We start from the raw sequence: 27,045 nt of genomic DNA on the forward strand, positions 1-27,045 counted from the left end.
AAGTTAAGGGCTAAACAAACTTTCGAAACTTAAAAGAGAGGGCGGCACATTCCATCTGCCCACAAACATCAGTGAAGGGATAGAACCTGCAGACTTCACTTGAATACTTGGGTTCTGTATAACCAAAGGGGTGTGAATTAATTTGACTGGACCAATCTGAGTTTCCCTCCATGTATATGTTTCAGTATATACGTTCGTATATAAATATACATGCACATTAGCTAGCTAGCTAATGTCACAAGCAATTTAAAATCTGTTTATTATGACTACGCACATCATGCACCAAAAATGGTCTGAAAAACTGCATCGTCAAAAGTCAATGTTTATAATACATAAATAATCATTTTAGAGCATTTCTCTTTTTTCCTCTTACTTATATGGTTCCAATTATAAATAGTAAACTGATGTTAAACCAGCCTATTTACATGAAGGACGTGGGCCGGGCACCCTTTGCTAAAAGTTAGTTTTGTTTTATCAGGCAATTTGTCTCCCCCCACCCCCACTTCCATTATAATTAGCCGTTGTATCATTATTCTACCATCTTTAATACACAGCTGGCCATGCTCCTTTCCGGCCACCTAAACAGAACGAACTCTGGAATCAAACAGAAACATCCGAGTCAAAGCGAGATCAATAACGATTCTCATCCTCATTGTTGCTCTCTGCTTTTAGCCTATTTTGAGCCCGGAACGACAGTCCTTGCTCCTGTAAAACTCGCACTGCTGTCACTAGGAGAATGCATTTAAGTCCATGAAAGGTCTGCGGGCACAAGGATTGCAGCTCAGGGCTCTTTATAACCGGGCTAAGAACAACTGAGAGCTGCCCACGTGGATGAGCCCATTAAGCAAATATATAGCAACTGATTTTTTTAAAAATGTATTTTGTAGATATTCAGATTTCCCCCTCCCCCCGACACACGCACACACACGCACACACACATACACACACACACACACACTGTACTCATGCTATAATTTTAACCGAGGCAGTACTTCCAAATAAAACTGCGAAAGTAACTGATGCTCTTTGTCAGTCTGAATCCCTGACTTTGATGTACACTCATATGGAAATATCAAAACACTCAGACACTAGATTAAGTGTCCCCTTATACTGGGCATTTGTCTGCTCCTGTATCTGAAAATATATCAGTAATAAAGAATAATAGCAATAAATTATGATATTATAATATAGTTCAGAATTGATTCCCAATCATGCACTCGACATATTGCTATCTTTGAAAGGCAACAAAGGTAAACCTGCATACATCACTCAATAGCACAGATAAGACGTTGTTTAGTTTACTTTTCGTGGTTGCTTTTTCAAGTCTTGTAAAGAATGTATTTCCCCTCTTTAAATTAATGGATATAGTTGACAGTGTCTATTTGATCTCTCTTGGTGGGAATATAAACGCATCAGTGCAAGCGTGAAATACTTCATTCTGAGAATTTGGGGGAGCAAAAATAATGACATCCAATGCCATTTTATAGAGAAATTGAGTGGCAACTACAAAGTCCATTCTGTAATGAGTGCCTTCTACTGTGTTTTTAGCCCGTATCGTATTAAGAAATGGTCACTCTTAGTTGATGATCAACAGAAGGATTTTATATGTGACACTCAAGAGATGACATTGACAAATAGAGGGACCATCCTGCTCCCATCGAAATCAAAGGGAACTTTGCCATTGGTTCAAATGGGAGCTGGAACAGGCTCATAATCGTGTGTGTGTGTGTGTTTCATATGAAATGTGAAGACATGAAAGGGCGTCAGAAGTGTTATCATTTACTTACTGCAGCATTACATTTAGCAGCTCCCGCCTCGGGTACCTATGTAAATAAAGGAAACTCTACTGCACGTGGCAGAGCAATATTTGCAGTCACTTTCCCTTTTAACAATGAAGTCTGAAGCTAAGAGTTTCAAAAGGAAGGGCAAAATAAACTGCTTCTCCACTTCTTCACAACGCTTGTTAGTTTCTGATGGGGTCATTTTGCATGTGTCTAATGCAGAATTTGGAGGAGGAACAACAAAGAAAGTGTATTTATTTGAAACAATGTGGTCTGAAATGTCCTGAATTCTACACATATGTATCCATCTCTCTCTCTCTCTCTATTAATGAGAGAGAGACAGAGAGAGAGAGAGTTCAATGAATAGATTTGTAGGCTGGAAAGACATTTGACTACTTTCATCACAGGGACAGAGGAGATGGTATTTATGAGATCTGGTATAAATGTGGGGCACTCTGTTTAGGGGGGGCAAAAAGGAGTTCACCCCAAAGGTATGAAAGACAAAACTGATGTTTACGACTCTATAAATCAATGTGAAGTTGGGTAATAGAAAATCGAACTAGCAAGAGTTTAGAACAGAGAGTGAGGCTAGACAGAAAAAGGAAAAGGGCCTCCCCGGCCATGACTGAGAGAGCAGATTATAAAAGAACAGCGTGGTAGGAAGTTTTACAGCTACGATTTAATGGTGGTGATGTGTATTTTTAATCTTAGGTGATAGGGATGGATAGGTAGATAGATAGATATCCGGGGCCTGATCCGGATGGATTGAAGCCCCTGGAAGAAGCGCGATGAGAGCAGGACTGATCCCTAGGATTGTTTTGCTTCGCGCTATTGCATTTCCAGAACACGTCCCGAATTTACTTAACTAACTAATCCATTAATTAATCATGATAAATCTTAATGAAACTGCGATTACAGCAACGTCACAGAGCCCGATCCTGTCGTTTCAGTGCAAACGCCCCACTGCCATTGATATCCTGGGAAACTTCCCAGCCCTCTGTTAGGGTGTTTTAACGGCAGGTGGAATCAGGCCAAAGGGATGGTGAGTTATCCTGGTTCGTTACCAAAGACTTGTTACGTCCTTGTTGCAGGGTAACAGAGAAACTTCCTGGTCCTCCCCCTCGCATCCCCCCACCTTTCAGTAGGAGTCCGTGGGCCTGCTAGCGCTGTTTTGAATATTTCATGCAAAACACATGGGCAATAGAAAACGCTTTGGAAATAAGCGTAAGTGTCTAACTTTATCTGAGCAATTCCACGGAAAATCATTAATCCTCTTCCTGTCCAGGGCTGGAGAAAACCCTCTAGATGGTTTTTAATAGATTTTGTGGTTGTTTTTATTAACCATTGCAAGCAGTAGATGGGTCCCGGCCCGCCTACAGTGGCGTTAATTGCCAGGATTAAGACTCTCAGAGTCGCTATTCTCCTTGTGTTTTCTTTCCTGCTTTAGTTTGGGGCTATATTGCTTCACCCACTGTACATGGATCTTTAAAATACTTGCTATGTGCGCATTTTTATAATACGGGTGAGCCTTTCCCAGAGAGACGAAAGTAGGTCACAATTGACTCCAGCCCTTGTCTGGCTGCTGCAAACGGCGCCTAGAATTCTTCTTCATAAAACAGACTTGGGTTTTTTTTTTCTTATCTTGTGTAATAAATTATTTCTATTCGTGGAGTCAAATCGGTGGGAATTTGTGTGGGTTGTGTTGCTCTATAGAAATGTAAAGCAAAAAACTTCCAACCAATCCCCTGACATCCCCCTGCCTTTCACTAACAGGAAAATAAAAGCAGCTAGGATGTGCATTCAGTCTAAGCTGGGACAGATAGGCCACTAATTATCCAGATTTCTTGGACCCTCAATGTTCCCTATTTGTCTAAACACATGCCTATATTAGTTCTAAGAGGGGAGGGTCCGGACAAAGGCTGATGGCAGTGGCAGGGGCTAAACTGGTAGTTTTCCCGTTTCTAATTTGCATTGAACAGTGTTCTGATCTCATTTAAAACATTTACCCTCAGTTTAAATCCGGAGTCATTCCAGTGTCACTCCAGATTTATATTGGTGCAAATGAAATCAGGATCTGTCCCTATGTTCCTTACAAGTGTCACTTCCAACACAAAAAAAGGGCTGCTTGGGATTTCTTTTTGCTATGATCTCATTCCTGGTGCTGCAGTTATACAAAAGAAGGGTGTAGCTAATCCTGCCTTGTAAATATCAACACCAACCTTGATCCATTGAACATATAAATAGAGCAGAAATATCTATCCATCGATCCCCACACATACAGCAGGGACGGGTACAGCGATACAGCAGTGGGGATCTTGGACAAAATGTTTCCTGTTATAATAATACAGAGGACTTTGTTTTACTAGCTCCTTCTTGGATCTGAGAAGACGTATCACTAATCTAACTAGTACAGGCAAAATTAAACAAAAGATCACGTTCACATGGCATGAGGTTTATTATGTCTGTTTGGAAAGAGGAGGAAAGGATGGCAAAATTATAGACACCTCTGAATCAGACAGAAATAAAATGCCAACATTTCTGAGAAGCAATATTTATTGTAATTTTTTTTAATGTAGAGACATATCCTAATTTTCCCAAAGCCCAGATTGGGAAAATAAAGACTTCTTGGCGTTATAAGTAAATCCGTCTGCAGAACTGAAGCAGCACCAACATTCAAAAAAACTGAAGAGGAAAATACAACAAAACACAACAATTTTTATTCTTCTTATTATTTATGTAAATCAGGTCATCACTGGACAAGAAACCAATTTCTACCCATTACCATAACAGCTTGTCTATAAAGAACAGAAAAAAAAAATTCAGATAGGATACTATCTAGTGTCAAGCGGTTTTTTCTTTCTTTTTTTTTTCTCTTTTTTCTTTTTTTCTTTTTTTGTTTTTAAATCCCCCCACCCATTCACAGAGGTATAGATTCACAGATAAATAACTCAAAACTACTTGCTCGCCATATTTACACATTCCCGTTAAATTAAGCATAAATAAATATGTACAAACTTAACATTGAATGCCTCTCCGCATTTCTTTTTAGGAAGAGTCGCTCAGCTGATATTTCTCACTATTCAAGGTGATCCAAAAAGGCATCAATTTTGGCATAGAAAGGAGGGTGGTATCAGTTCCCACTTTTTTATGTTCATTTTTATAGCTATTTTTGTTTGTGGGGTTTTTTATTATTATAATTATAACACGTAGACATACTTTGGCACACAAGGGGTTGTGAGAGATAGGCTCTTTTGTACCGTCAGATATTTCTAAAATGTATTTTTTAAAATATTTTCTTTTAGATTGGTATAAGGAAATAGAAAAAAAATAGTTTCCTTTAAGTCAAAAGGGGTAATTTGTTGGGTAACAGAAAACTACTTTTCCAGTAGCTCTGGCGATCTTCAGGACCTGAAAGGCGCATTACTGGATCGAAGTAAGCTAGTTGTTTTTTCCCCAATTAACAAAAGATTAAAATGGTGCAAAATAAGAATCTAAGAAAAGCTTTTCAGAAAACATTAGCAGGGTAACTTTTAATCTTAACAGCTCTGTCGTTTTCAAATTCGTGGGCATATTTCAGGGCTTCAGAACTAAAAAAAAAAAACAAGCTCAAGGTATTTTGTTATAGAACTTGTTCAAGCTACAAGACGGTAATTATATAGATACACAGGTACATTTAATTGCCTGACTAATCTCTGGTCATGGACCCTATTGCGCTATCAGCTTTGGGTTCAATAGAGACTTTTGGTGACATGATATGGCCCAATATTAGTTAAATACCCAGGTTTTCTCCCCATCCTTGGGGGGTCCCTAGACATGACCTATGTGACATAAACTAGACTCTGGATTCTTTTCTATCTCGTGTTAATAACAAAGTGTCTTATCAGAAAAGCTGCAGACAGCACAGGAGCTGAGTTGCTCAACATGGGATACACATGTATATATATTAAACAAATTGTTTAAGGGTGAAATTAAATTTACAGTAACCCACCTGTTTGGTTTGAAAACAAACTTTTCAAGGTCTCTCCTTAAACGTTGCCCTTGAGTTAAAAGCAAAGCTGCCATGTTACTCCTCCTGTTTATTGATTTATGATCCCGAGGAAACCAAATCTTTTAATAACTCAATTATCAGATAAACGTCAAAGGTGCCTAGTCTGGGGAAGTGCAAAAAGACTGGGTAATGCCTTGCAATTAAGTTATACTTTCGTGATATTTTGAGAGCAGGAGGCTGAATTATGTGTTTAGAGGGATAGATTGTTCAACAAAGTTATAATAATCAGTAATGGACGCCTGCTACCAGTTGCCAAATATTAGATTATGGGGAAATCAATTAGGTTTTAAACCCATGCCATGTTTTTGCAATTTAGAAATGTCCACGAGCTTTCTCTCATTACTGGGATGAGGGGGCGGGGAAATATTCCACTGAAATCAATGGGTTGTTTGCCCGAGAAAAGAGAGAGCAGGTTGTTGCTGGCTCTTTCTACCTCATCGAGATGTTTAAATCTGTTGAATTAAACTCCTGTCGCCTTCACTGGGTTTGGATCAAATCTTACGGGACTGATCCTGCTCCCACCAAACTCAAAGGGAGTTTTACCATTGATTTCAGCAAGAGAGAGACCGGGCTCTCATAGTGTGTTTATAATGTATCTGCTCCGAGATTAATTGCAAATGGCATACACTTTTCAGATATGCTACAAGATAGAGAAGCTGAACTGTAGACTCCTTGGGGCAGGAACTTTATATCTATTTGTGCAGATTGGAACCTGGTGGTGTTTGGGGCTTCTGGGAGCCATTTCATAAATATTAAGCAATAATAGCCATTTGTGTTCAGTACAACAACGCCTTTTGTGTTCAATAAGCCCACTTCTGCTGCTGCGCGTTGGAGAGTTTTTAGCTATGCCTGTCTGGCACATTGCAAATGCTCTTTACGTGGACCAGCTTCTGCTGCATGCAATAGTTGGTGACTGGTTTCCAGAAACACACTTGTCTCTAACTGACAGAAAAGAGAGACATGCCTTGAAAGAAATGTTATTGGGATTAATTTGCACTCAAGTGTTTCCCCCCACATCACAGAAGTGGTGAGTAGGCTGTCTTGTAAGGAGGCTGAATTATGATGTCCATAGGCTAAAGCCCGCTGACTTCTCTTACAGGTGAAATCAAGGGAACTACTGGGAAGGATTTGGCCCCAGCTGTTCAGATGCTGTGTAAACAATCAGAACCAAAGATCGCAGTGACCTGCCTCTGCCTCTCAGCCATAGCTGGAAACGCCTAGATTCTAATCCTGTCTCTGATTTGCTGAGAGCCTTTGGACAAGACACTTACCCCTTCTGAGCCTCCGTTTACCCCTTCTGTAGAATGGGGATAATAATGTTTGTCGCCTGAGATTTAAATTAGGATTGATTTAGGGCTAAATTTTACAGGGTTAATATTCCCATTGGCTGGAATGGGGATATCCTGTAAATTAAGGTCAGTGGGATTTGTTTTATGCATGCTCAAGTCGCTGGTTTGAAACGCAAGGTAAATTTCTCCTCTTGAAGATAATCCTCTATATTAACAGTAGCAAGGGTAGGAAAGCCAAAGGGGATCTCAAATGTAAGTATTTCCGAAGTCTGGTATTCGTAGCCAAGCAAATGAGGATGGGTCTGGGAAGCGAAAGGCGTGTTCGTTGATTTGTTTTAAGAAATAATTGTTGGGGAAATGGAGAAAGGGGCAATAGTTTTACACGAAATTCATTTCCCCCCTTGCAGTTATTTAGAAAACAAAGACCACGTCCAGAGGGTTGACTTTCGTCTCTTTGGGATTTCAGACCTGCCTGAGACTCAATGAATTCAGCATCTGATCTCAAGTTGAAACAGAGGGTGAAATCCTGGCCCCATTGAAGTCAATGGGAGCTTTGCCACTAATTTGAACGGAGCCAGGATTTCACCCAGTGAAAGGATTCCTTAATGCATGAATCTCTCTACCCCACCGAATAAATACAATTCTCCAAGACTGAACAATCCAAGCTGAAATTCATCTCCTTAAGCATAAGTATTATTTTCCATATATGCCATAGAAGGGCATGTTTTTAAAATGTATATTAGTCATAAAACATCACCTAATGCACCCAATTATTGCAAAACAAAACAAACAAAAATCCCACAACACCGGTGTTATTTTTTCCTCCTGCTGAATTTGTTCTAAAACAAGAGTCACAGAAACATCATAAAGAAAAGGAGGACTTGTGGCACCTTAGAGACTAACAAATTTATTTGAGCATCAGCTTTCATGAGCTACAGCTCACTTCATAGGATGCATGTAGCTCAGGAAAGCTGATGCTCAAATACATTTGTTAGTCTCTAAGGTGCCACAAGTACTCCTTTTCTTTTTGCAGATACAGACTAACACGGCTGCTACTCTGAAAAAAGAAACATCTTAATAACTTTCTAGAGAGAAATAGATTTCCTCAGAGTGAGATAGTCATTTAGGGCTTTCGCCTGAAATCCCACCCCTCCCCTAGCAGGCACCCACACCATTGCATTTAGCAACTCCTTTCACTCTGTGTATCAAACACTAATGCCCAAGCAAGTGTTTGCAACAACCCTTCGACAAAACGGTATCCTTCTTCTCAATATTACATCTCGATTTCAGTTATTTTTAATCTGGTTTCAATTATTCCCTTTGAGCTTCTTTAAAGAAGGACACCTGCAGAATTCTGAAACCACTGGCTTTGATTTAAGAAGACAAAAAGTATTAGAATTGTGGATTATTTTTCTCTGTACCTGATATATTGTGTAGGGAGCTCTAGTCCTCTTTGAAGAAGCTCATAAGCCAAGCGGGCAAAGCTTTGGGAAACAGAAGAAAATAAAATAGTGCATACTCCTGAGAAGGAATTACATACTCAATTTTTGTTACTAGCACTTCTTTTTTTAAATTTTTTTTTTTTTTGCTAGATCTCTCTCAATACACCCACGCTATTAGAACAAATTAAATATAGAGACATTAGCATTGTTGGGAATATAAACCCTTTAGAGGAAATTAGGATACCTTAAATATAAGATTAGGAGTTTTAAACAGCATTAACCTCTTACTGGACCTTATTTTCAAATTTTGCACCCTAAGAGCCAATGCAGTTTTGTCATCAATGCTAAATACCAAATTATACATATCTAGCTGTAAATGCTGGTAATCTAAACAGAGAGAGTCTGTCTAGACCAGGAAAAGAGGGTGCCTTTTAAAAATTGAGTTAGTTAACTGGATTGAGCTAACATGACTTGAAACACCCAATGTACTGTAATTAATGTAGACACTGTAATTAATGTAGAAACAGTTTAATACATTTACAATTCTATTAGCAAGTCATATTGTAGCCTTTGCTACCCAAACCAGCCCCTTTTCTAGTCTAGATAGATCCGGAGCAAGATAAAATGAGGGCAGGGTTGGGAGTGAGGGGTGGTGATGCTAGGAGTGGAAATGTCCCAGATAATATTATTGGAAGATTTTTTTTTGTTTGTTTTCCCAAGTGTAGACACAGGACATTGTTTGATTTAAAAAATAAGATAGACTGTACATCTGAGCCCAAACAAGAACCAAAGCACTGACACCAAAGTGTTTCTCTGATTTCTTCCAATAAGTTATTCATTTCTTCCTTTTATTATTATTATTTTATTTCCCCCCCCCCCCTTCAAAAAATCATTTTAAAAAAAGGTGAGAACAGAAGTGGAAAAATCCTGGTGGTTGTCTTCAAATGTTCCGTGTAAGAGACATTGAGCCACTGTTCTTGCTCCATTGTGCGCCTCTGATCTTAAGTTATTGTCTTTCTTTTTATTATTATTTTTTGTCCTACCTAATATAATTCTTCCAAATCCCAATCCAATATTTTTAAAGCTAAAATTAAAACTGTTTTGTTTGTTTTAAAAGATTCTCTCTCTTTTTTTATTTATTTATTTTTCTCCTTTTTTCATTTTCTGTGTTTCTCTTCCTTGTCTCCAGTTTTACTACCTGGTCCTTCCCCAGATGTGTGCCTGTTAGCAGTGTTGTTGTTCAAGAACATCTTGTCCATGCCTTTGAGAGCTTCAGTCAGGTAGTTTTGGAGGGCTGTGAGGGCAGCACAGATAGCTGGGGCCCCAAAGCCATGGGTGATGAGGCTGAAGTGAGTCAAGCAGCTCTGAATGCCTGGTTCCAAAATAGGGCTGGGCCTGCTGTTGCCAATGGGCGTCCTGTCCTGGGCCAAGAGATCTGTGAATTCTTTACAAAGTTGCCTGCAAGGGTAGCGAAGAGAAGGAAAGAGAGAGAGAGCCCAGAGTAGTCAGAGTCACTTCACTTCACTTTGATTAACACTTTGTACACAGCCTGAGACTTCCAAGGTGTCTGACATGCATTAAGACAGGCAGCTGCCCCTCTCATCCCACCTTCCCCCAACCACACACGTGCTAGGAAAATGTACTATAGTCATTTTACACATAAATGAACTAGAGTGCAAGGAGGCTGAGGGCCTGGCCCAAAGCCTACTGAAGTCAATGAAAGACTCAGACAAAGGCACCACAGACAATCGGTAGTGAAGTTGGATACAGAACTCAAACCTGATAGATAGATAGATAGATACCAGTTTTCTATCTATCTAGAGCTTGATCCTGGTATTTATTATTATTATTTTCTCAGAAATGAATACTACCTGGCCTTCATGTGAATGCAAGACCACCAATAGCCTGTAAATGACTCATTGGGATGACTGCTAAGCAGGATTGCTGAATGCCAAATGTAGTCAGGTCTTTCTCTTCCCATGAATCCTGAATGAACTCTTCCCATGGGCGGGGGGAGTGTTCAATGATGTAAGCCAAGAGTTGCAAAAGTGACAAGAGAGTTTGCGTGCCTCTGTTTTCTGAGAGTCCCGAACACTCACCTTCTGGACACCAGGCCCCTTTAGGGTGTCTCAAGTCGATCACCCCCAACCTGAGACCCCCCCCCCCAATCACTTTTGAAAATCTTGGCCTGTCACGTCCACACATTCTGTCATAGTCTCTAGTCTAGATGCTTCCAGGCCGTCTTGCACAGGGGCAGCATTGTACAGATTCTGTGCCGGGTAGGGGTATTTCATATAATACCGGGGGGGGGGGGGGGAGGAGGGAGAGGAGAATCCCCATGATCATCTGACTCCGATTCGTTCCTTTTAAAATCAGGTCTCACTACATCCGCTGCCACTCCTGGAATCTGCCTCGCTATTTTCAGAGCGCCCGCGTGGCGTTTGTTTGTACAAGCTGCGGAGCCCCCGCCCCGCGCGCTCCACGCGCAAAAAGGGAGAGCGAGCCCCCAGGTACAGTTTTGCTGGGGCAGCAAAAGGTAGGCGAAGACCTAAGCGACAGCCTTTGCCCAGGGTGATAAATAGATACCGGTGACTGGTTGCTGCTCTGCACTTGCCCGGCCGAATAGAACAAAAAACACCTTTTTGGGGGGCAGCGCTTCAAAAACGGGGGTGTTTGACGTTTGGTGCTTGTTTATCTTCATAACAGCTCGTTTGCCACCTCGGAGGATGAAAATTGAATCCTTCCCTTTTCATTGGGTGGCTTCCTATGGCTAAACCTCCCTTCGCCCCACCCACGAGGCCCCCAATTAAACAGGTGCATCATCCCAGGCGAAATAGAAACCCAGAGGGGAAATGATAATCGCGCCCCCCCCCCCCCCAAATAATAGCAACACTGAGGTAGGAGAGAAGAGTTCGTCTGTGATCCTCTGAAATTCCCGATGGATTAAAGAGTTCAGAGAGTGGGGAAAGATAAAAGCCTTATCCACTAGGAAAGTGCAAAAGAGGAAACTTTGAGTTTGCAGAGCAAACGGTAATGAGGCAAACCCTTTAAAGCTTCAAAGAGCAAGGCAGGGTCTGCGAGCAGTTAAAGTTCTGGGACAGTAATATCTTTTGACCCTGCGGAAAAGGGCAATCAAATTCCAATCACGTCTAAAAAAAACATCTGGACAAATTTGAGTAAACGATTTTCCACCCCTCCATATATTTCTTTAAATTGCGCTGTCAACGGAGCAAGCGACGTCCCAGAGCACTAAATAGTTTGGGTCTCGCCTGCGAGAGAGTTAACACAGGGGCCACACCCAGAGCTCACCACCGAAAAACCTGAGCTGGCCTTGAAACACCAAACCATCTAGCGCGAGAGCCAGCGACAGGAATAAATCAAGGGAACTAGAAAAGCTCCTGCAAAAGATCCAGAGCCCTAGATCTAGTGGCAGATTTACAAGGTTCCCCCCCTGCAGCTGCACATTTCTCAAGTCTACAGGTGATGAACGGTGCACATTTTGGGGAGGGGAGATCGCAAATTATTTGGTCGGGGTATTTGATGGATAAGGCTGCTCGCTCTTGAAGTCAAGGTGAGTTTTTCCTTGGACTTCAGTGGGAGCGGAGGCAAGGCCCAGCCACTCCTACACAGAGAGAGAGGCATGAAATACACAAAGAGAGAAAGAGAGGAACGCACACCCAAAAACAAACAAGAGGAAAGAGAGGGAGCTGCAAACTCATACACAAGGAAAGAAAGAAACACGGAGGCTCCATACAGGTGGAGGAGGAGCAAGAGGGGAGGGGGAGAGAAAGATACACAAACCTGGGGACACGTGCACGCTCACACCGACAGAAAGAGTCAAGCCACCGTGTGTGTTTCCTACGCACACAGCTCCAAAGCCGCGGGCACAGCACCAGCGATAGGCGCAGACAGACACGTAGCGTTACAGGTCCCTACAATCAGGCCCAGGGCCAGGAACACCCACAGAGCACAGCCTCTTCCCCCCCACACACCTACCACACAATGACCGAGGACAGCGAGGGAGAAGAGCTCGAGAGGGGGCGATCAGAGCAAAGCCTGTCCGAGGAAGCTCCGCAGGGGTCCCCCGCAGAGCTCCAGCGAGCAGGGGGCAGCGCGGAGGAGAGTGAATGTCAACGCCCTGAAAGCAAAGCGGGCTGGGGGGGGGGCCGCTCCTACTCACTTGGTAGCCAGCAGCATGTTCTTCCTGGAGTGGAGGTCGCTGGGGTCCGTGTGCTGTCTGTTCAGGTACTCGGAAACGGCTTTGGCTGGAAACTCCGTTTCACAGATGTATCCAAAATCCCGGGCTAAGTGAACTGCTTCCCCTGCAGAGAGATGGACCGCCTTTGATCATCCCAGGCCAGCAGGGAGGGTGAGTGAGGAGGCTGACCAGGAAGTGGTCCAACGGAGCCCGCTGGAATAACCTGAAACACGTTATTGCTGGAGGTGCTGGGCACACTTTGAAAAGATCAGCTCAATTTGGCATTGGAGAGGCGCAACCCCAACTGAATTCAATGACCAAGGCCGTCCCACGGGCCCATTATTCTTGTGTCAGCCTCTTTCAGCAGAGCACATCCCTAGTTTTTGGTTGAAGGAGTCTTCGCATGGCATATATTGTCTTAGCTCTATTGACTTCAGTTGAGTTTGGCGATTTACACTGGTGGCGGTTCTACTCCCACGCGCAGAGAAAAAGCGTGTTATCCATACATAGATCAACTCGACTTTCAAGGGTGTGAAAACAAAAGAGACGCCCTGATAGGTAAATGGACCCGGACTTTAAATGTGCAGAATAGGTTTGTATTTTCATATACCAGAAAAGTGGCCCAAAAGCTCTACCACAGAATATCGGGTGTGTGTGTGTGTGTGTGTTGCACACCTAGACATTATTATAGCCACATCTGGAAAACAAAGCAGCCAAGTGCATTGTATCCAATGGAAAGTGCAGTTTTGCATAGATCTGATCACAATGCAACAGAAGCTACCCATTCTACCCGCACCCTACCCAAAAAAAAAAAAAAAAAAAAAAAATCCCAATGAACGGGGACCTTTCATATGAAAAATAATAATTATTCTAAGTATAATTCTAATTGGCATTTCCTCTGCCTGCCTGGTTTCAGGTTTCTACCCTCCAGAGGTTCATGTCATCAAACTCCTACTGATGTACTTTCTACCACAAGAAGAAGACACAGTAGCTGAAGGGGGGGGGGGGGGGGGGGAGAACAGACTCTAGGGGGATCCCATCAGATTACAGCTCAACCCCTCTAGAATAAAGCATTAAAACTCTTTAAAGCACCGCCTGCAGGACCACGAGGAAGATTTCTAACACGCAAACCAGCTATGTCTAATAATTCTAGTACCACATTATTTTTAACGATCAGGACTTACTTTAAAACGTCATGTAAAAAAACAAAACAAAAACACAACCCTTCTCAATAAACACCAAAAAGATCAACCACACTGCCCACCAAATGCAAGAATTTCAACTGACGGTTATTTCTCCCCGCCCGCGCGCGCACACACACACACACACACACTAAATTATGTGCAGAGACACTATCCTCACTGCTTTTTGTTAATCCTGGCCGGAGGTGAGTGAAACATTTATGCTATAGGCAACATAATTTAACAAGAAAAAAAATCCTATTGTCAGAAAACAAGATAAATCTAGAGCAGGTGCAACCTCCTATATGAGAAGGGAAATCTTTTAAGGTAAATTGTTGATTTTTAAGTAAATCAGAGGTCAGTAACCTAATATATAATGATATAAACATTGTATAGTTTTATATTATATTTATAATGTATGTGGAGTTCTATATAGAGAGAGAGAACTCCACATACCTTTGTGCTATTTGTCAACTTTTAAGATGTTCTGATTTTGCTATTCATGTGAATGTATAGTTTTACACACACACTGCATAGATATAGGTATGGGGTGTGCTTGGGTGTGTGTTTGAAACTACCCATTAATTAATACATATGAATATGCATATCAGACTATGAATGTATTTTCTTACACTGTAAATGTTTATATATAGTGTCTAACTATGCATTCATAGTTTGATAGACATTTTCATGTAATGTACTATGATTTATTAATATATATATCACACACTATATCGTCAAAATGGAAATAATACTTATAACTAGAACGAATAATGTCTTGATTTTGATTTCAGGTATGAGTGTGTAATTATGTATTGCATTTATAATTAAATCAGAAGATTGTAAGTTAATATATAGTACAAGTCTATCTGCACATGCATATGAGATACGGCATAGTGTGTTATTGTACACATTGAATGTTAATCGCCTCTTTGTGTACGTATATTATAAATATATATAATTCATAGTTATATCCACATAATTGTTAGTTATAATTTCTGAAGAACCAATTTGCCCCAGAATAAATATAGTATTTCCTAAAAAACAAACGAGAGTCTGTGGATTCCACATTTCACGTCAAGTACGGGATAGCGTTTGTTCATTTAAGAGGAGGTATAACTTAAGTATTTCTCCCCCCCCCCCTTTTGTTTCTTTCTTTTACCCCCCCCCCCCTTCCCTTCTTCTTAAAGAAAGGGCTCGTTTGTTTCTTTGTTAAACTTTCACCCTCAGGTAAACTGTACTTATAACTGTTAATTTGTAATAACTTCTTTCCTTTGCTGAAATAAAAAAAAAAGTTCTTTATTATTTTCATTCAATGGCCGTATTGTAATGTGCATCTGTCATAATTAAGGTTGGAAGTAATGAATTAGCTGAAGTCCTGGATCCAGCACAGACTAGACCATTATTCAGGGTAGGGAATGGGAATACTTGGATAACGGCAGAGAAAGTTCGATTCTGCAGATCTCACTGAGGCAAACCTGAATTCAAGACACCCATTGGAGTTAATGGGAGTTTGATCAGTGACTTCAGCGTGACTTAAATGGGGTCCTTAAAGTCTTAATTTCACCCAGTATTATGCATGCTAAACAGATCTTAATGCCACCGCTGCAACGATTTCCACTTAATCCATGAAACTTTGCAAAATGTCAAACTCCCAAACCGAAAAGAGTTCGGAGCAACCAATAGCGTAAAGAGAGCGTGCAATTCACCGCTTACCTTCCACCAGGGAGGTGAGTAAAGTGACATTTGCGGCCTTACGCCTGCCGGCTGGTAAATTCAAACCGATTTTTTCTAGCCTCTCTCTCAACGATCTCCCCCCATTTTTCGATTTGGCTCTGGAATTGCAAAGAAATTAACATTCTGATTAACCTCGGAATGTCCCTGAAACAAACTTTTAGACTGTGCAATCTAAAGACCACTGGAGCTTGAAGGGGTTTTAACTTGAGGTTAGCATATTATGTGCGTGCTTGCTGGTACAGTTTGCTGAGGTTTGCTTAATTTGACTAGGTTCCCCCTCCCGCTTTAGCTTATAGAAAACAAATTAACAGAATGAAATAAATTCTGTATAAGCTGCTGTTACGGAAGAAACCAAATTTGTTCCTACAGTATAAGACGAAGGCGTATTAGGATAAGATTGTATATCTAGGTGGAAAGACAGGAGTATTGGATGAACTGATAGGGCGTACCTAGAGGAAGCATGGAAGACATACGGGAAATCGATAAAAACACTTAAGGAAGAATTCCATAGATATTATACAGGAAATGTTGAACTATTATATATGGAACATGAATAATTAGTGATAAGAGTACCTAATGGGATATATATATATATATATATATATATATATATATATATATATATATATATATATATATAGCAGATTATTGATAGGAACATTAAAAGGAAGGCTGTAATATACATGGGAAATGCAGAGTTATTGTTAGGGCCAGGTATAGTTTTGTACAGATGGTTTTAAATCCGGGGGTGAAATACTGGCTCCATTGAAGTCAATGGCAGTTTTCCCATTGACCTCAGCACGCCAGGATTTCACTCCAGATCTTTTATCGCTAACAGCTTTTTTAACTGTATACAAGGAATATGAAAGGAAGTCAAATCCTGTTGAGAATGTCTCTCTACCTAGATTCTGGTATCTCAGTAGTTTGTGCCAAAGTAGATAGGAACCAACGGCAAGGTTGCAAGAGAGCAGCCATCTACATTTCACATGGTCTGAAATATAGATATTTAACCAAAAGCTTCTTTAAATGTAGACTCAAGATACAAAGTGAAGTCAGCATAGACCACTGTTTGGGTCCTGGGTCTTCTCCAGAAATCAATGAGGCTCAATAATGGTGTATGTGTTTAACCTTGCTAGTTATATTTTCTATTTGAAATCTCTCTTGCAGATGTTCTCTTTGCTCCACTTTTTATTACAATGCACAGGCAGATTCTCATCTGTAAGTAAAAAAAATCTGGCGTCTTCTTTCCTAACAGTATGTCCACATAGGACACTCTGGGAGAAGGACTTGGGCAGAAAATTACTACAGAGGAATGGGATTTGCTATGGGAAGGAGGACCAGCAACCTCAGTATCTATTACAATAAAAGAAATGTTCTTTAAGGTATTGTTTCAGTGCTACCTCACACCAGTCAGGTAAATTTTAATACACATGTGTGTGTGTGTATTAACATTAATCTGACTGGTGTGAGGTAGCACTGAAAGAGTACCTTAAAGAACATATCTATCTGTATCTATCTATCTAGTGTATATATGTATGTAAAATGGGGATAAATATTGGAGAAATTGTGGTTAAAGTGGAGATTTTATGCATATATGGTGGACATGTCCAGTCATCAGAAAGTATCGGGATAAAACCTGTAACTAAATATCACAAATTGTTGGATATTTATCACCAAATAATCCTTTGGTAGTCCTTCAAGGGCTGCCCAGTGGAAATAGTCACACACAAAAGTAAATGAAGAATTAATAATCTCTCATCTGCTGGTAGATGCTGGACTATTGGTAGCTTCTCTTTAGTAAAAGAAAAATAGTCCAACCTTAGAGGAATGGTTCAAAAACTATGGGAGGCTGTTGTTATGGAAAAATTAACACACCAATTATGTACCAGCAAATTAGATAGAGAACAAAGAGATACTTAGATATTTGGTGGCCTTTTGGTCAATATCAGACAAAGTACATTCACCTGAAAAAAAACCCCATCACACATGGGTCCATTTTTTAAAATATTAGCATTTAATAGACATGACTGGTCCCTTAAGTATGTGGATACAAAGATGTCACTAAATCAATAAACTCACAAAAAAGGACATATTGTAGGTGTAATGATGGCTCACTCTGTAATATAGTAACATCCTTTTAAATAGGAATATCTGATGACTATATTCTTGCATAACGTCTCTTTAAACAAAAGCTAGCTTTTGTAATGAACGCTTTGTTTCTGATATGTAACTGGCAAGGATTTGTAAACTTCTTAAAACTTCCTAACTTAAATAAATAATAAATAAATAAATAATAAAATAGTGTTTCTTTGTTTTAAATCTCTGCTTCTTTTACAGGCAAAAATCATAATAGCTGAGCTTTCTTATCTATACTCCTATATTCATAGGGAAGACCTTTTATTTAAATAGAAGCCTTCCTCTAAAATGTATGTTTGGGTAGATGAATATATGTATTTGAGAGAGAGAGAGAGTTGGGAAGAAAGTGTATGTGAGAGAGAGAGAGATCCCTTATTGACCTTACTATGAGCTGCCTTCTCACAGTCTTGTTACACTAACATAACTTTATGCATTAATTTCCATGTTTTTATGTTGCTGCTTATTTTTGCCTTGCCTTGAGTTCTACACACACAACTACAAAATAAGAACAACACATATTTGCAAATGCCTTTACCTTAGTATAGACCTTAGACAAAATCCTTAGTCTATGTATGTGTCTACGTAAATACCCACACTTGCTGCAAGCCCTTACCTTCTAAGTACCCCTCCTAGGAGAGATGCATTCAGACACTCTGGGGGCGAGAGGCGTCTTTGAACTTCTCCCACAGTTACTTTATACTTTGAAGTGGAACTGAGCAAGGACAAGCGGCCAGGTACTGAGCAAAACACCTCTCCCGTATTGACTGACATTCCACCCAGGAAGCCATCTTTATTCATCATCAGAGAAGTAACAGATTTTGGAGGAACTGGAACTGGGGAGAGAAAGAAGGGGTGAGTGGAGGTATACAACATGACCACACATTAGAGTACAAACTGACCAGACTGGCTAGTCTGACATCCATAGCATAGCTGAAGAAAAGTGAATTCATAGGCCCAGAATTTCCTAGTAGCTACACCAATAAGAGTCACCGTTGCCTTGAGTCTACAGGAAATTGAGCTGGATGGGTGATATGGATAGGTAGAGGTGCAGTGGAGTACAGCTGATGTATATTGGTTTGACAATTAAAAAAAAAAACTATGTATATTATAAATGTATTTTAAGTGTATTTCTCCCTAAATTATTTGTTTGTAAGCCCTGTGATGCCGGGGTTATATCTTCTTGTGTAATGGACAGCTCCTGGCACATTGCTGGATTACAAGAATATTAATACTCCTCTTCCTGACACTTCTACTAGTAACAATGATAACAAGTAGGAATACATCTAATGAAGTCAAAGGAGTTACTGGTTTAAGTGAGAATCGGGACTACAGAATGTAGCAAGGAAAGGGTTACTTTATTATTGTTTCGGGCTTTTATTAAGACAGGCTTTTGCAACATAATTAGCACAACTATTTTTCCCCTAAAAAGGTGCATTAGAAAATAGTCTGATATCGGATTGTTTAGCATGTTATGTAACAAACAGAAAAAATGGGACGATTCAGTTTCTAAATAAAACTGGTCTGATTACAGCAACATAAATACATCAGGGGATTTTTTTAAAAAAAAGTTTGCCCCCTAACTAGTACCAGAAAAAGTAGTTAATTTCTTTGAGAAACAAATAAGATGGCTTTAGGGAAAACCGAAGGACTTATTCTAATTCTTATAACAAACACTTATTTTGCTAAACTAAAAATGAAAGCAGTCCCCTCCTGATACGAATTTTGTTTACCAAGCAACTTCAAGAGCTTGTTCATAATTGTGTGCAACTGTTATGATTTACAGCAGGTGCTCTACTCAATCAACCAATCGCTTTAATTTATAGACAGCGTCGCTGCATTTGCCCCGTTGTTTCATTTCTGCAAGTAATTGATAACAAACCGTACTTAAGGTATGTTTTATGCAGGAGTTAATAAGAGCTGACAGCTGCTACTGCTGCTTCCTTTTGGAATCACTGCAGCCTCATTTCCGCATAGAACGTGTGTCCCTAAACTCTAGCTTTGCTGGTGGTAGTCTAGGGGGCATATTTTACAGAGAAGACTAATTGATTACACACCCCTGTACAGCAGATTCTCCTTTGCAATATCGCATTGCCAGGCAATCAATTGCAAAACCAATTTTGCAAGTAATAGGTTCTCCTACACAAATACGCCAGCTATTTAGGTACTTCTAATACGTGTCAGTTAAATCATAAAACCCTATTTATTTGCAACATGTCTGGAGAATCAACCCATTGGAGTTGGGGGGATATTTAAGTCGTCTGGGGCTGCTGAACAATAAGATAGGAGATCCTAATACCTTAACAAGTGCTAACACCTGGGCAACTACCAATTGTATGACCTCAATGTATGCAAGAGACAAAACAGGGTTTCGCTGTTTCTATTATAAATTATTTCCTACCGCCAGGCCAGGCTCCCACAATAAAAGCTCTATAACAGCGAAAACCCCAAACGCATGTAGATTTCATATATACATATTGCCTCAAATAGAGACTGTATATGGTCTCGGATGTAAACAAGTTATTTTGAGTGGCTTTACTGGGGGGTGGGGGGGAGATCAGAAACTGAGACGGATTCCCGTTTCGTATTATTCTGAGTAAGACAATGTATACATCTTCGAAAGGACGTTTCCAGCTCCTCAACTCTAGCCCGTCACATAACTTGAAATTGGCACAAAAACAGTTGTAAAGGAAGGACAGAAGCCCGATGCGGTTTTTCCATTGCTATTAATAGGAATGTTGTCATTGACTCCACAGACCAGTCAGATCCTTTGGTTTTAGGATGCTTTAGGGGTATATGTTTTAAAAACAAAAAACCCGCTCCGCTCCCCTCCCCTGTGCGCTCCATTTTTCAGTAAGATGTTTTTGCAGAGTCACTCAAGTGCCCCCATCAAGACAAAATCGAGTTCTTTTGAAAATAAATGAACATACACATGCTTTGAAATAACTAATCCTTTAAAGGACCACTAACAACTGAAATCATTTCACTTTACAATTTTCTCCACGCCAACAAACACACACAAAGGTTTTGCTACACCTTTCCAGTACCTATATTTAGTGACTAGTTTATCAGGTCACTGTCCAGTGAACTGAGAAATTAAACAAGAGACAACAGTCCTAAGAAAATTTGATCTTCGTCTAAACTCACAACAGAGACAGCTGAACACATGATATGTTTAAATATATCTCGCCCAATTTGCTTTGCCCTTTTTGGAGCATTTATTACATTAGTTAACCTTTGCAATATGGTTTTAACATGTTCCCTATATTTTTTTTCGTGCAAATTTATTTTGATAAGCAAGTTAGTCCTCTTTCCTGCTATGCTTTGCAAACTTCTGCTACTGTTCTTTACAATAACTGTACAAAAGGGACTAGGTATACATCAAGATCACTTGAATATAATAATTCTAAACACATTTAGGGGTCTTACAAGCCTGTGAGAGCATATCTATTGCAATTTCATAGCTTCAGAGATATGTAGTCTAATCTATACTCTATCTTTTTAAAATTACCTACCACTCCAAAAAAGTGAGTTTACCATGGAATGGATTAATTATCTATCTCTATCCTTACAACTATATTAGAACTATTACCAGAGATAATATAAGGTTGAGATTTTAGAGGCTATGCATTTATTTAAACAATTATCCACTTTATCCCCTGGCGTATTTTTACCTACGTCTATGTGTTTTCCAAATCTGCTTTTATGCGTCATAATAATTGTCCAGAGAAGGACACAACACATGCACACACAAGTTTCTGCCTACTTCTTGCATGTTTTGCTTTGTCCAATTGATGCTGATCTTCTTGTCACTTTCACAAAATAGTTTTCTCCCAAACTCTTTTGCGTGTGTCTCCTTTCCCATTGTCCCTCAAAACCTCCCCTGGCCTCCTCCATCTTTGAAAAAAAAAAAAAAAAGTGATTCTCCTGATCCTTTAGGCCCCATTGTCATTTCCCCTTCCATTTCTCTTCAGCTTATCAATAAACCGAGAGAGCAACAGTAGCCGCTTGATTTGTTAGTAATTATGAGCATACTGTTCCTGCAAACGGAATCGCTAGATGAGTGAGAACGCTTTAAAACGACAGCAGGAAATGGTAAGGAAATGGAGCATGGCAAAACTCAGCGTGAAGCTTTCAGTTCTTTACATGTTTACTATTTTCTGTGCATACATTAAGGCTTAGTCTTTTTACATTTCTCTGTTGGGTTGCTCTACACAACTTGCGTGGCAATGCGAAAGCAGCATTTCACCCACACACCCACACACACGGATTAAATTAATAAATGGGGTTTAAGTATTCAACATTGTTCCAGCACCGTCATTTATATTGCAAGACAAAAACATGGTTTAAAGAAATATTGGTCTTTAATCATCTACACTGGGCAACAAATACTAGCATAATATTAGGTTTCGGAGTAATTAACATTTTGTCTACAGATCTCTAAGTATTAACTGGATTGGGAACTAGCCTTCGTTAGAAAGGTTTATGTCCATCATAACAGTCAATGGTTCGGTAGCGGGTGATTTGGTTTGGCGTTGTGGGTAAACTTAGAAACCCGATAATATATATACTACCCCCTTACACTGAGACTCGATCCTTGTTTTATAAACCAAGCAATCTATCTATCGTGTATTCACGAGCCGATTGCAAGAGTTCGACTCCACCACCGCTCCTTGCATCTGAAGCTAGGAGTTAATTTCACAGTGAAATCTATTACCCCGAAACTGTTTCCCATTAAAGTAAACGCGATAATAAAAGACAGTTGGTGTTCCAGGAAAAGAACCAAAAATAAATAAATAAACCTAGGCAAATTCTGTACGTTACATTTCCACAGATTCAACAACTCGATCACCTAAAAAGCTGTAACCAGATATCCTGGTTTTTAGTTAATCATTTATTGCTGGCCACTTCAGGAAGCGGGGGGGATCTTATCCTGTTTGAAGTGAGCTGTAGCTCACCAAAGCTTATGCTCAAATAAATTGGTTAGTCTCTAAGGTGCCACAAGTCCTCCTTTTCTTTTTATTGAGGGAGTCACTTTTTTAAAGGGTTAAAAGGCTCCTTTTGTGTGATTCTTGGGGGGGGGGGGTGCTTAGAGCGTCTTTGCACTATGTTAACATATTCAGTTTAAAATAGCGTTTGGTGCTTGTGTGTGTGTGTGTACACGCAGAACATTTATAGAAATAGTTTAAAGTAAACACATCAGGATACTTTTAAGGTCACCGACTATGCCCCCAAAGTCACAAACATTGAACTTTGGACTCAGGCCACGCGAGATTTTGAAAGAGGGCAACTTATTTTGTCATAGATTGTGCCAAACAAATTACAACTGAGCTGCTGACAAGGGGACTTGCCACGGCCTTCTTTACACACCGAAAACCTCCCCTTGATTTCAGCAGGAACCTGGGTGACAGGGAAAGTGAGGATAAACCCAAATAATACGTAGCGGATCACTCCTTAAAACTGAGATGAATCTAATATTAATACTCTTGATGATCATCACCATAGTCATTTATCTAGGCTTCCTCCCTTTCCTTTCCGCCACGCCAATCTTAATGGAACTAAGAGTTAAGAATGATTTTTTAATGTCTCGTTGGATTTTTAGACTGTTAATGTACCGCGTCCTTCTCATTATTACTTTATTGATTGCTCATTGACCAGACCCCTTCAAATCGTATTAGCCACCCTCTGCCAGTTTAGATTAGGAGAGTTTAAAAAGCACCTTTCATTATTTCGCCACCGCTACCATCACCCCCACAGTAGAGTAGGGCTTGGCAGCTTAATGCGCTCTCTAATGGGGCAGCTAAGAGACGAGGGGCCACGGTCCCTGCCTATTGCATTAATAGCTCAAAGGGGGCTAATACAGAAAATTAGCCTTAAACGAGCTCTGGAGATCTCCAAATGAAAGAGCCATTTATCACGCTGGCTACCTTCACTCCACTCGTTTGCTCTCTCTACTGGGAACAACTCATTTCCTCTTAACTAAATTACTTCAGAAATGTCAAGTAAGCCCAGATAGCAAACATAACAGGAGTGTGTGTGTGCGTATGTGTGTGTGTGTAATCTATTGTGTGGGATCAACACGGATGATAAATTGAACAGTTCAAGACGATGATGATTATATTATTTTTACAAGGCTTTCTTCAAATTTTAGGCAAGCTTTCTGAAGCTGTAGGTAGATAGATAGATGACCATCGTTACCTCCATGACACTCAAAGATCATAAAAATGTAGGCACTTATATCCGAGAGGATGGATGAGATATTTGTGTTAATAATTTAGTTCTATATCCTATCTGTGACACTTAATTTTTATGAGAACGTTTTAAACAGTAAAGTAACCTCTTTGGATACAGGCAAATCCTTCAACCTTCCTCCTGTCCAGATTCCATTTGTCATCAAGTGTACTTTACTGGTAATAGTCAAGAACAAAATCTATCTATCTATCTATCACCTGCCAGCAAGAATGATCTGCGGGTCTTTGATAACTTATTCTTATTTCAAAGTACATTCTTATGGCTGCAAAGTGTTGGACCACAGCAAAACTCACACCAAACCCTTTCCATTTTGCACCTTCTATCAGTCTGATCCAATATCGTCAGCCACAGATATGGCCCCATGTGTGCCTCTTCCCCTCTACCAGTGTTCAAAGAAAAACTTAACTCCCAAAATTACACTAAAAGTTCAATAAAGCACAGCATTAATTCTAAGGGGGAAAAAATAACACCCCTATGCCTTCTCTCCGAGAAAATGTCGGTATCTTTTTACTGATATGATTTTAAAAGTGTGTATTTATACTTTTAAATAGAGATGTTATCACTCTAAGTGTCTTCTAATATAGACTAAGGTTAAGCATACACCTGTGGGTTCAGATGTGTGCACACGTTCACATACACACTAGAATTATCAGCATCTTCTGATCTCTGTCACTCTCTCTATATATATAATTGTAAGTATCATTAGACGTGCTTAACTGCTTGACACTGACTGCCTTTACAGCTACAATCACTGTGTATTGACACCAAATGTTCCTGCTACCCTTTCCATTTGAAAAAAAAAAACCAAAAACCTGTTTTGAGGAAGGGGTCACATACAATACATGACAGTGTTCTGCACAGAACAAAATACAAAATGTGCTTATGAGGCAACGAAAATACGAAGGCAGATCAACGTTGAAAAGAAGGCTCTCAGCCACAAATCAACCACCAATTAATCGAGAAGACCCAAGAGAAAACATTGCGTATGAGCGAGCGAGAGAGAAAGAGACAGATAGATATAGCGAGCGCATACATTCGCAAACCGATACGTTACACACCTAAACCCACAGGCTGATAATCCATGTGAACTGAAAAGCTCAGAGCAGTTCTTTTTCTCAGAGCAAGACAATTCACTGTTTCCCACAAAACCCTACGTTCTTCCACCACCAGTCATAAATTATGTTGTCAAAAGAGCTTCAGGTTTTCATCCACCCGTCTCCAAAGTTATGATTGCTCGAATTTACATAATTACATTTTTAAAGGAAACAAACGATTGAAATACCCTCACCCTGCCTTGAATTCGTATTCCATCAACACTCTTACGTTCTTTTCTTAATATTCTAGAAACTCATCCCTATTAAAGTATCGGTTTCATGTGTATTAGATGCAGAATAAACCACTGAAGATAAGTGCTGTTGCTAGTAAACATAAGGGCCAGCATTGCTAAGCGTCAGCTCTAGTATTTAAAACTGAATCTAGAAATAGAAATTCCTTGGATAATTAAAGATAGCTCTCCCTAAATGTGCAGTGTGAGAGCTGTTTAATGTCTATCAGCATAACCCATACTAATAGCCCTGCATCTTCAAGTGACTGTCAGAGAAATGTAAAAAAATTAAGCAGCTGCAACACGCCCAAAATGAGTTATTGTAATTACATTTAATTAGTTTAATTAGTTAATTATTTTGCTTACAGCTGTACGAGAGACTACAAACATTTGTTAATATCACATTCCCTTTACCAGTATGGGGTGATTCTGCAGTTACACTAAATCATGTATGCATATGCAGAATGATTTTTCAAATGGGCATGTTGGAGGGGAAGGTTGTATTTCCATAAGCATGTGTTTCTTCCCTCCTCCCCCCCCCCCCCCAACACATTTGGCACGATTGGAAAACGCATAAAAGCCACACATGGAATCAGACAATTCTTAAGAGTCACACAGTGCAGATCAAGAACTACTAGAGGTGAAAAGTTAAGGTATATCTGTGAAAACTATTTTATAATATGGGGTGCCATGTTTACACCAATATCAAAATAGGAATTGTTGGCAAATTCAAAACTTGTTGGCTGGTTACTTATTTTACATCAGTTGGCAACAATTAAAAGAAATATTTAAGATAAAATGTAATTAACTCCTAGACAAGAAAATACTCGTTCCTTTTAGCTCCTCTATCTATCTCCCATGCGTGTTTGTTTTCCGGGTAAACTAATTGCCTCAAAGTAAAATCATATCAGGAAGACATTGCTACACAGTATAAGTTTGTCAAGCTTGTTGGAATAATCCATACCTTTTTTAATGACAGACTGGTCCAATAAGTTCATACCGCTGTTATTGGCATCTTCAACTGACTGTGAATATAAAAACATCACTATTCAAATTGACTGGATATTAAAGAATGGCGTACATAAATCATGTCATTCCAAACTGGAGTTTCGGTCATTTCCATTTATATTAATTCACTGGGGGAAGAAAGGTTTATTAGTATTATTGTTATTATTCCCCCAAATTGACATGGAAATGAAATTGTTCCAAATTATATGGTCTTATAATAAAAAAGAGGTGTGAAGCATATGGGGTGCAATAGTGTTTTTGTTATCTTATAAAACATAGATATTACATAGTCTTTTTTGCATTCAGTAAAGCTTTATATTTCTTTCTTTGAAAATTTGGTAACATCTCCAAGATCTAGTATCTAAATGAACACGATTAAGGACAACTTCTTTTTTTTATTATTATTATGATTATGTTTTGACCCTGCTGCATCTTGATAACTCAAGGGCCATTTACTTTTTATATAGGAAGGTTTACATTATAGACTTGTAATTAAAGTTTGAGCAATTCAGAGTGGAGTGCAACACCCACATAGTATAGGGAACAAACACAGATTAACAGCTCGCACGGTTTGGTTACAAGTTAGAAGTGTGTGTGTGTGTGTGTGGGCGAGAGAGAGAGAGAGAGCTGGGGGGAAGGGAATTACACAGAG

At 39.7% G+C, this 27,045-nt stretch overlaps 1 protein-coding gene across 5 annotated transcripts in view; it reads right to left on the bottom strand.

Moving 5' to 3' along the window:
* Window positions 1-4,316: 4,316 nt before the first annotated feature.
* The window catches only part of TFAP2B (transcription factor AP-2 beta), a 32,048-nt gene continuing 9,319 nt past the window's right edge, over window positions 4,317-27,045 (bottom strand). For 3 of the 5 annotated variants that reach the window (XM_037893883.2, XM_043542126.1, XM_037893884.2), the window contains 5 exons: window positions 26,350-26,410; window positions 18,426-18,645; window positions 15,656-15,774; window positions 12,741-12,882; window positions 4,317-10,018 (listed from right to left, as the gene is read on the bottom strand). In XM_037893883.2, the coding sequence (XP_037749811.1) occupies window positions 9,718-10,018; window positions 12,741-12,882; window positions 15,656-15,774; window positions 18,426-18,645; window positions 26,350-26,410 (843 nt within the window). In that variant the 3' untranslated portion in view covers window positions 4,317-9,717. The remainder of the gene's footprint in view (window positions 10,019-12,740; window positions 12,883-15,655; window positions 15,775-18,425; window positions 18,646-26,349; window positions 26,411-27,045) is intronic. The other 2 variants (XR_006289319.1, XR_006289318.1) reach the window with 2 other exon arrangements.

Source organism: Chelonia mydas, chromosome 3 (genome assembly GCF_015237465.2).
Source record: "Chelonia mydas isolate rCheMyd1 chromosome 3, rCheMyd1.pri.v2, whole genome shotgun sequence".
In the NCBI taxonomy this organism is placed as follows: domain Eukaryota; kingdom Metazoa; phylum Chordata; order Testudines; family Cheloniidae; genus Chelonia; species Chelonia mydas.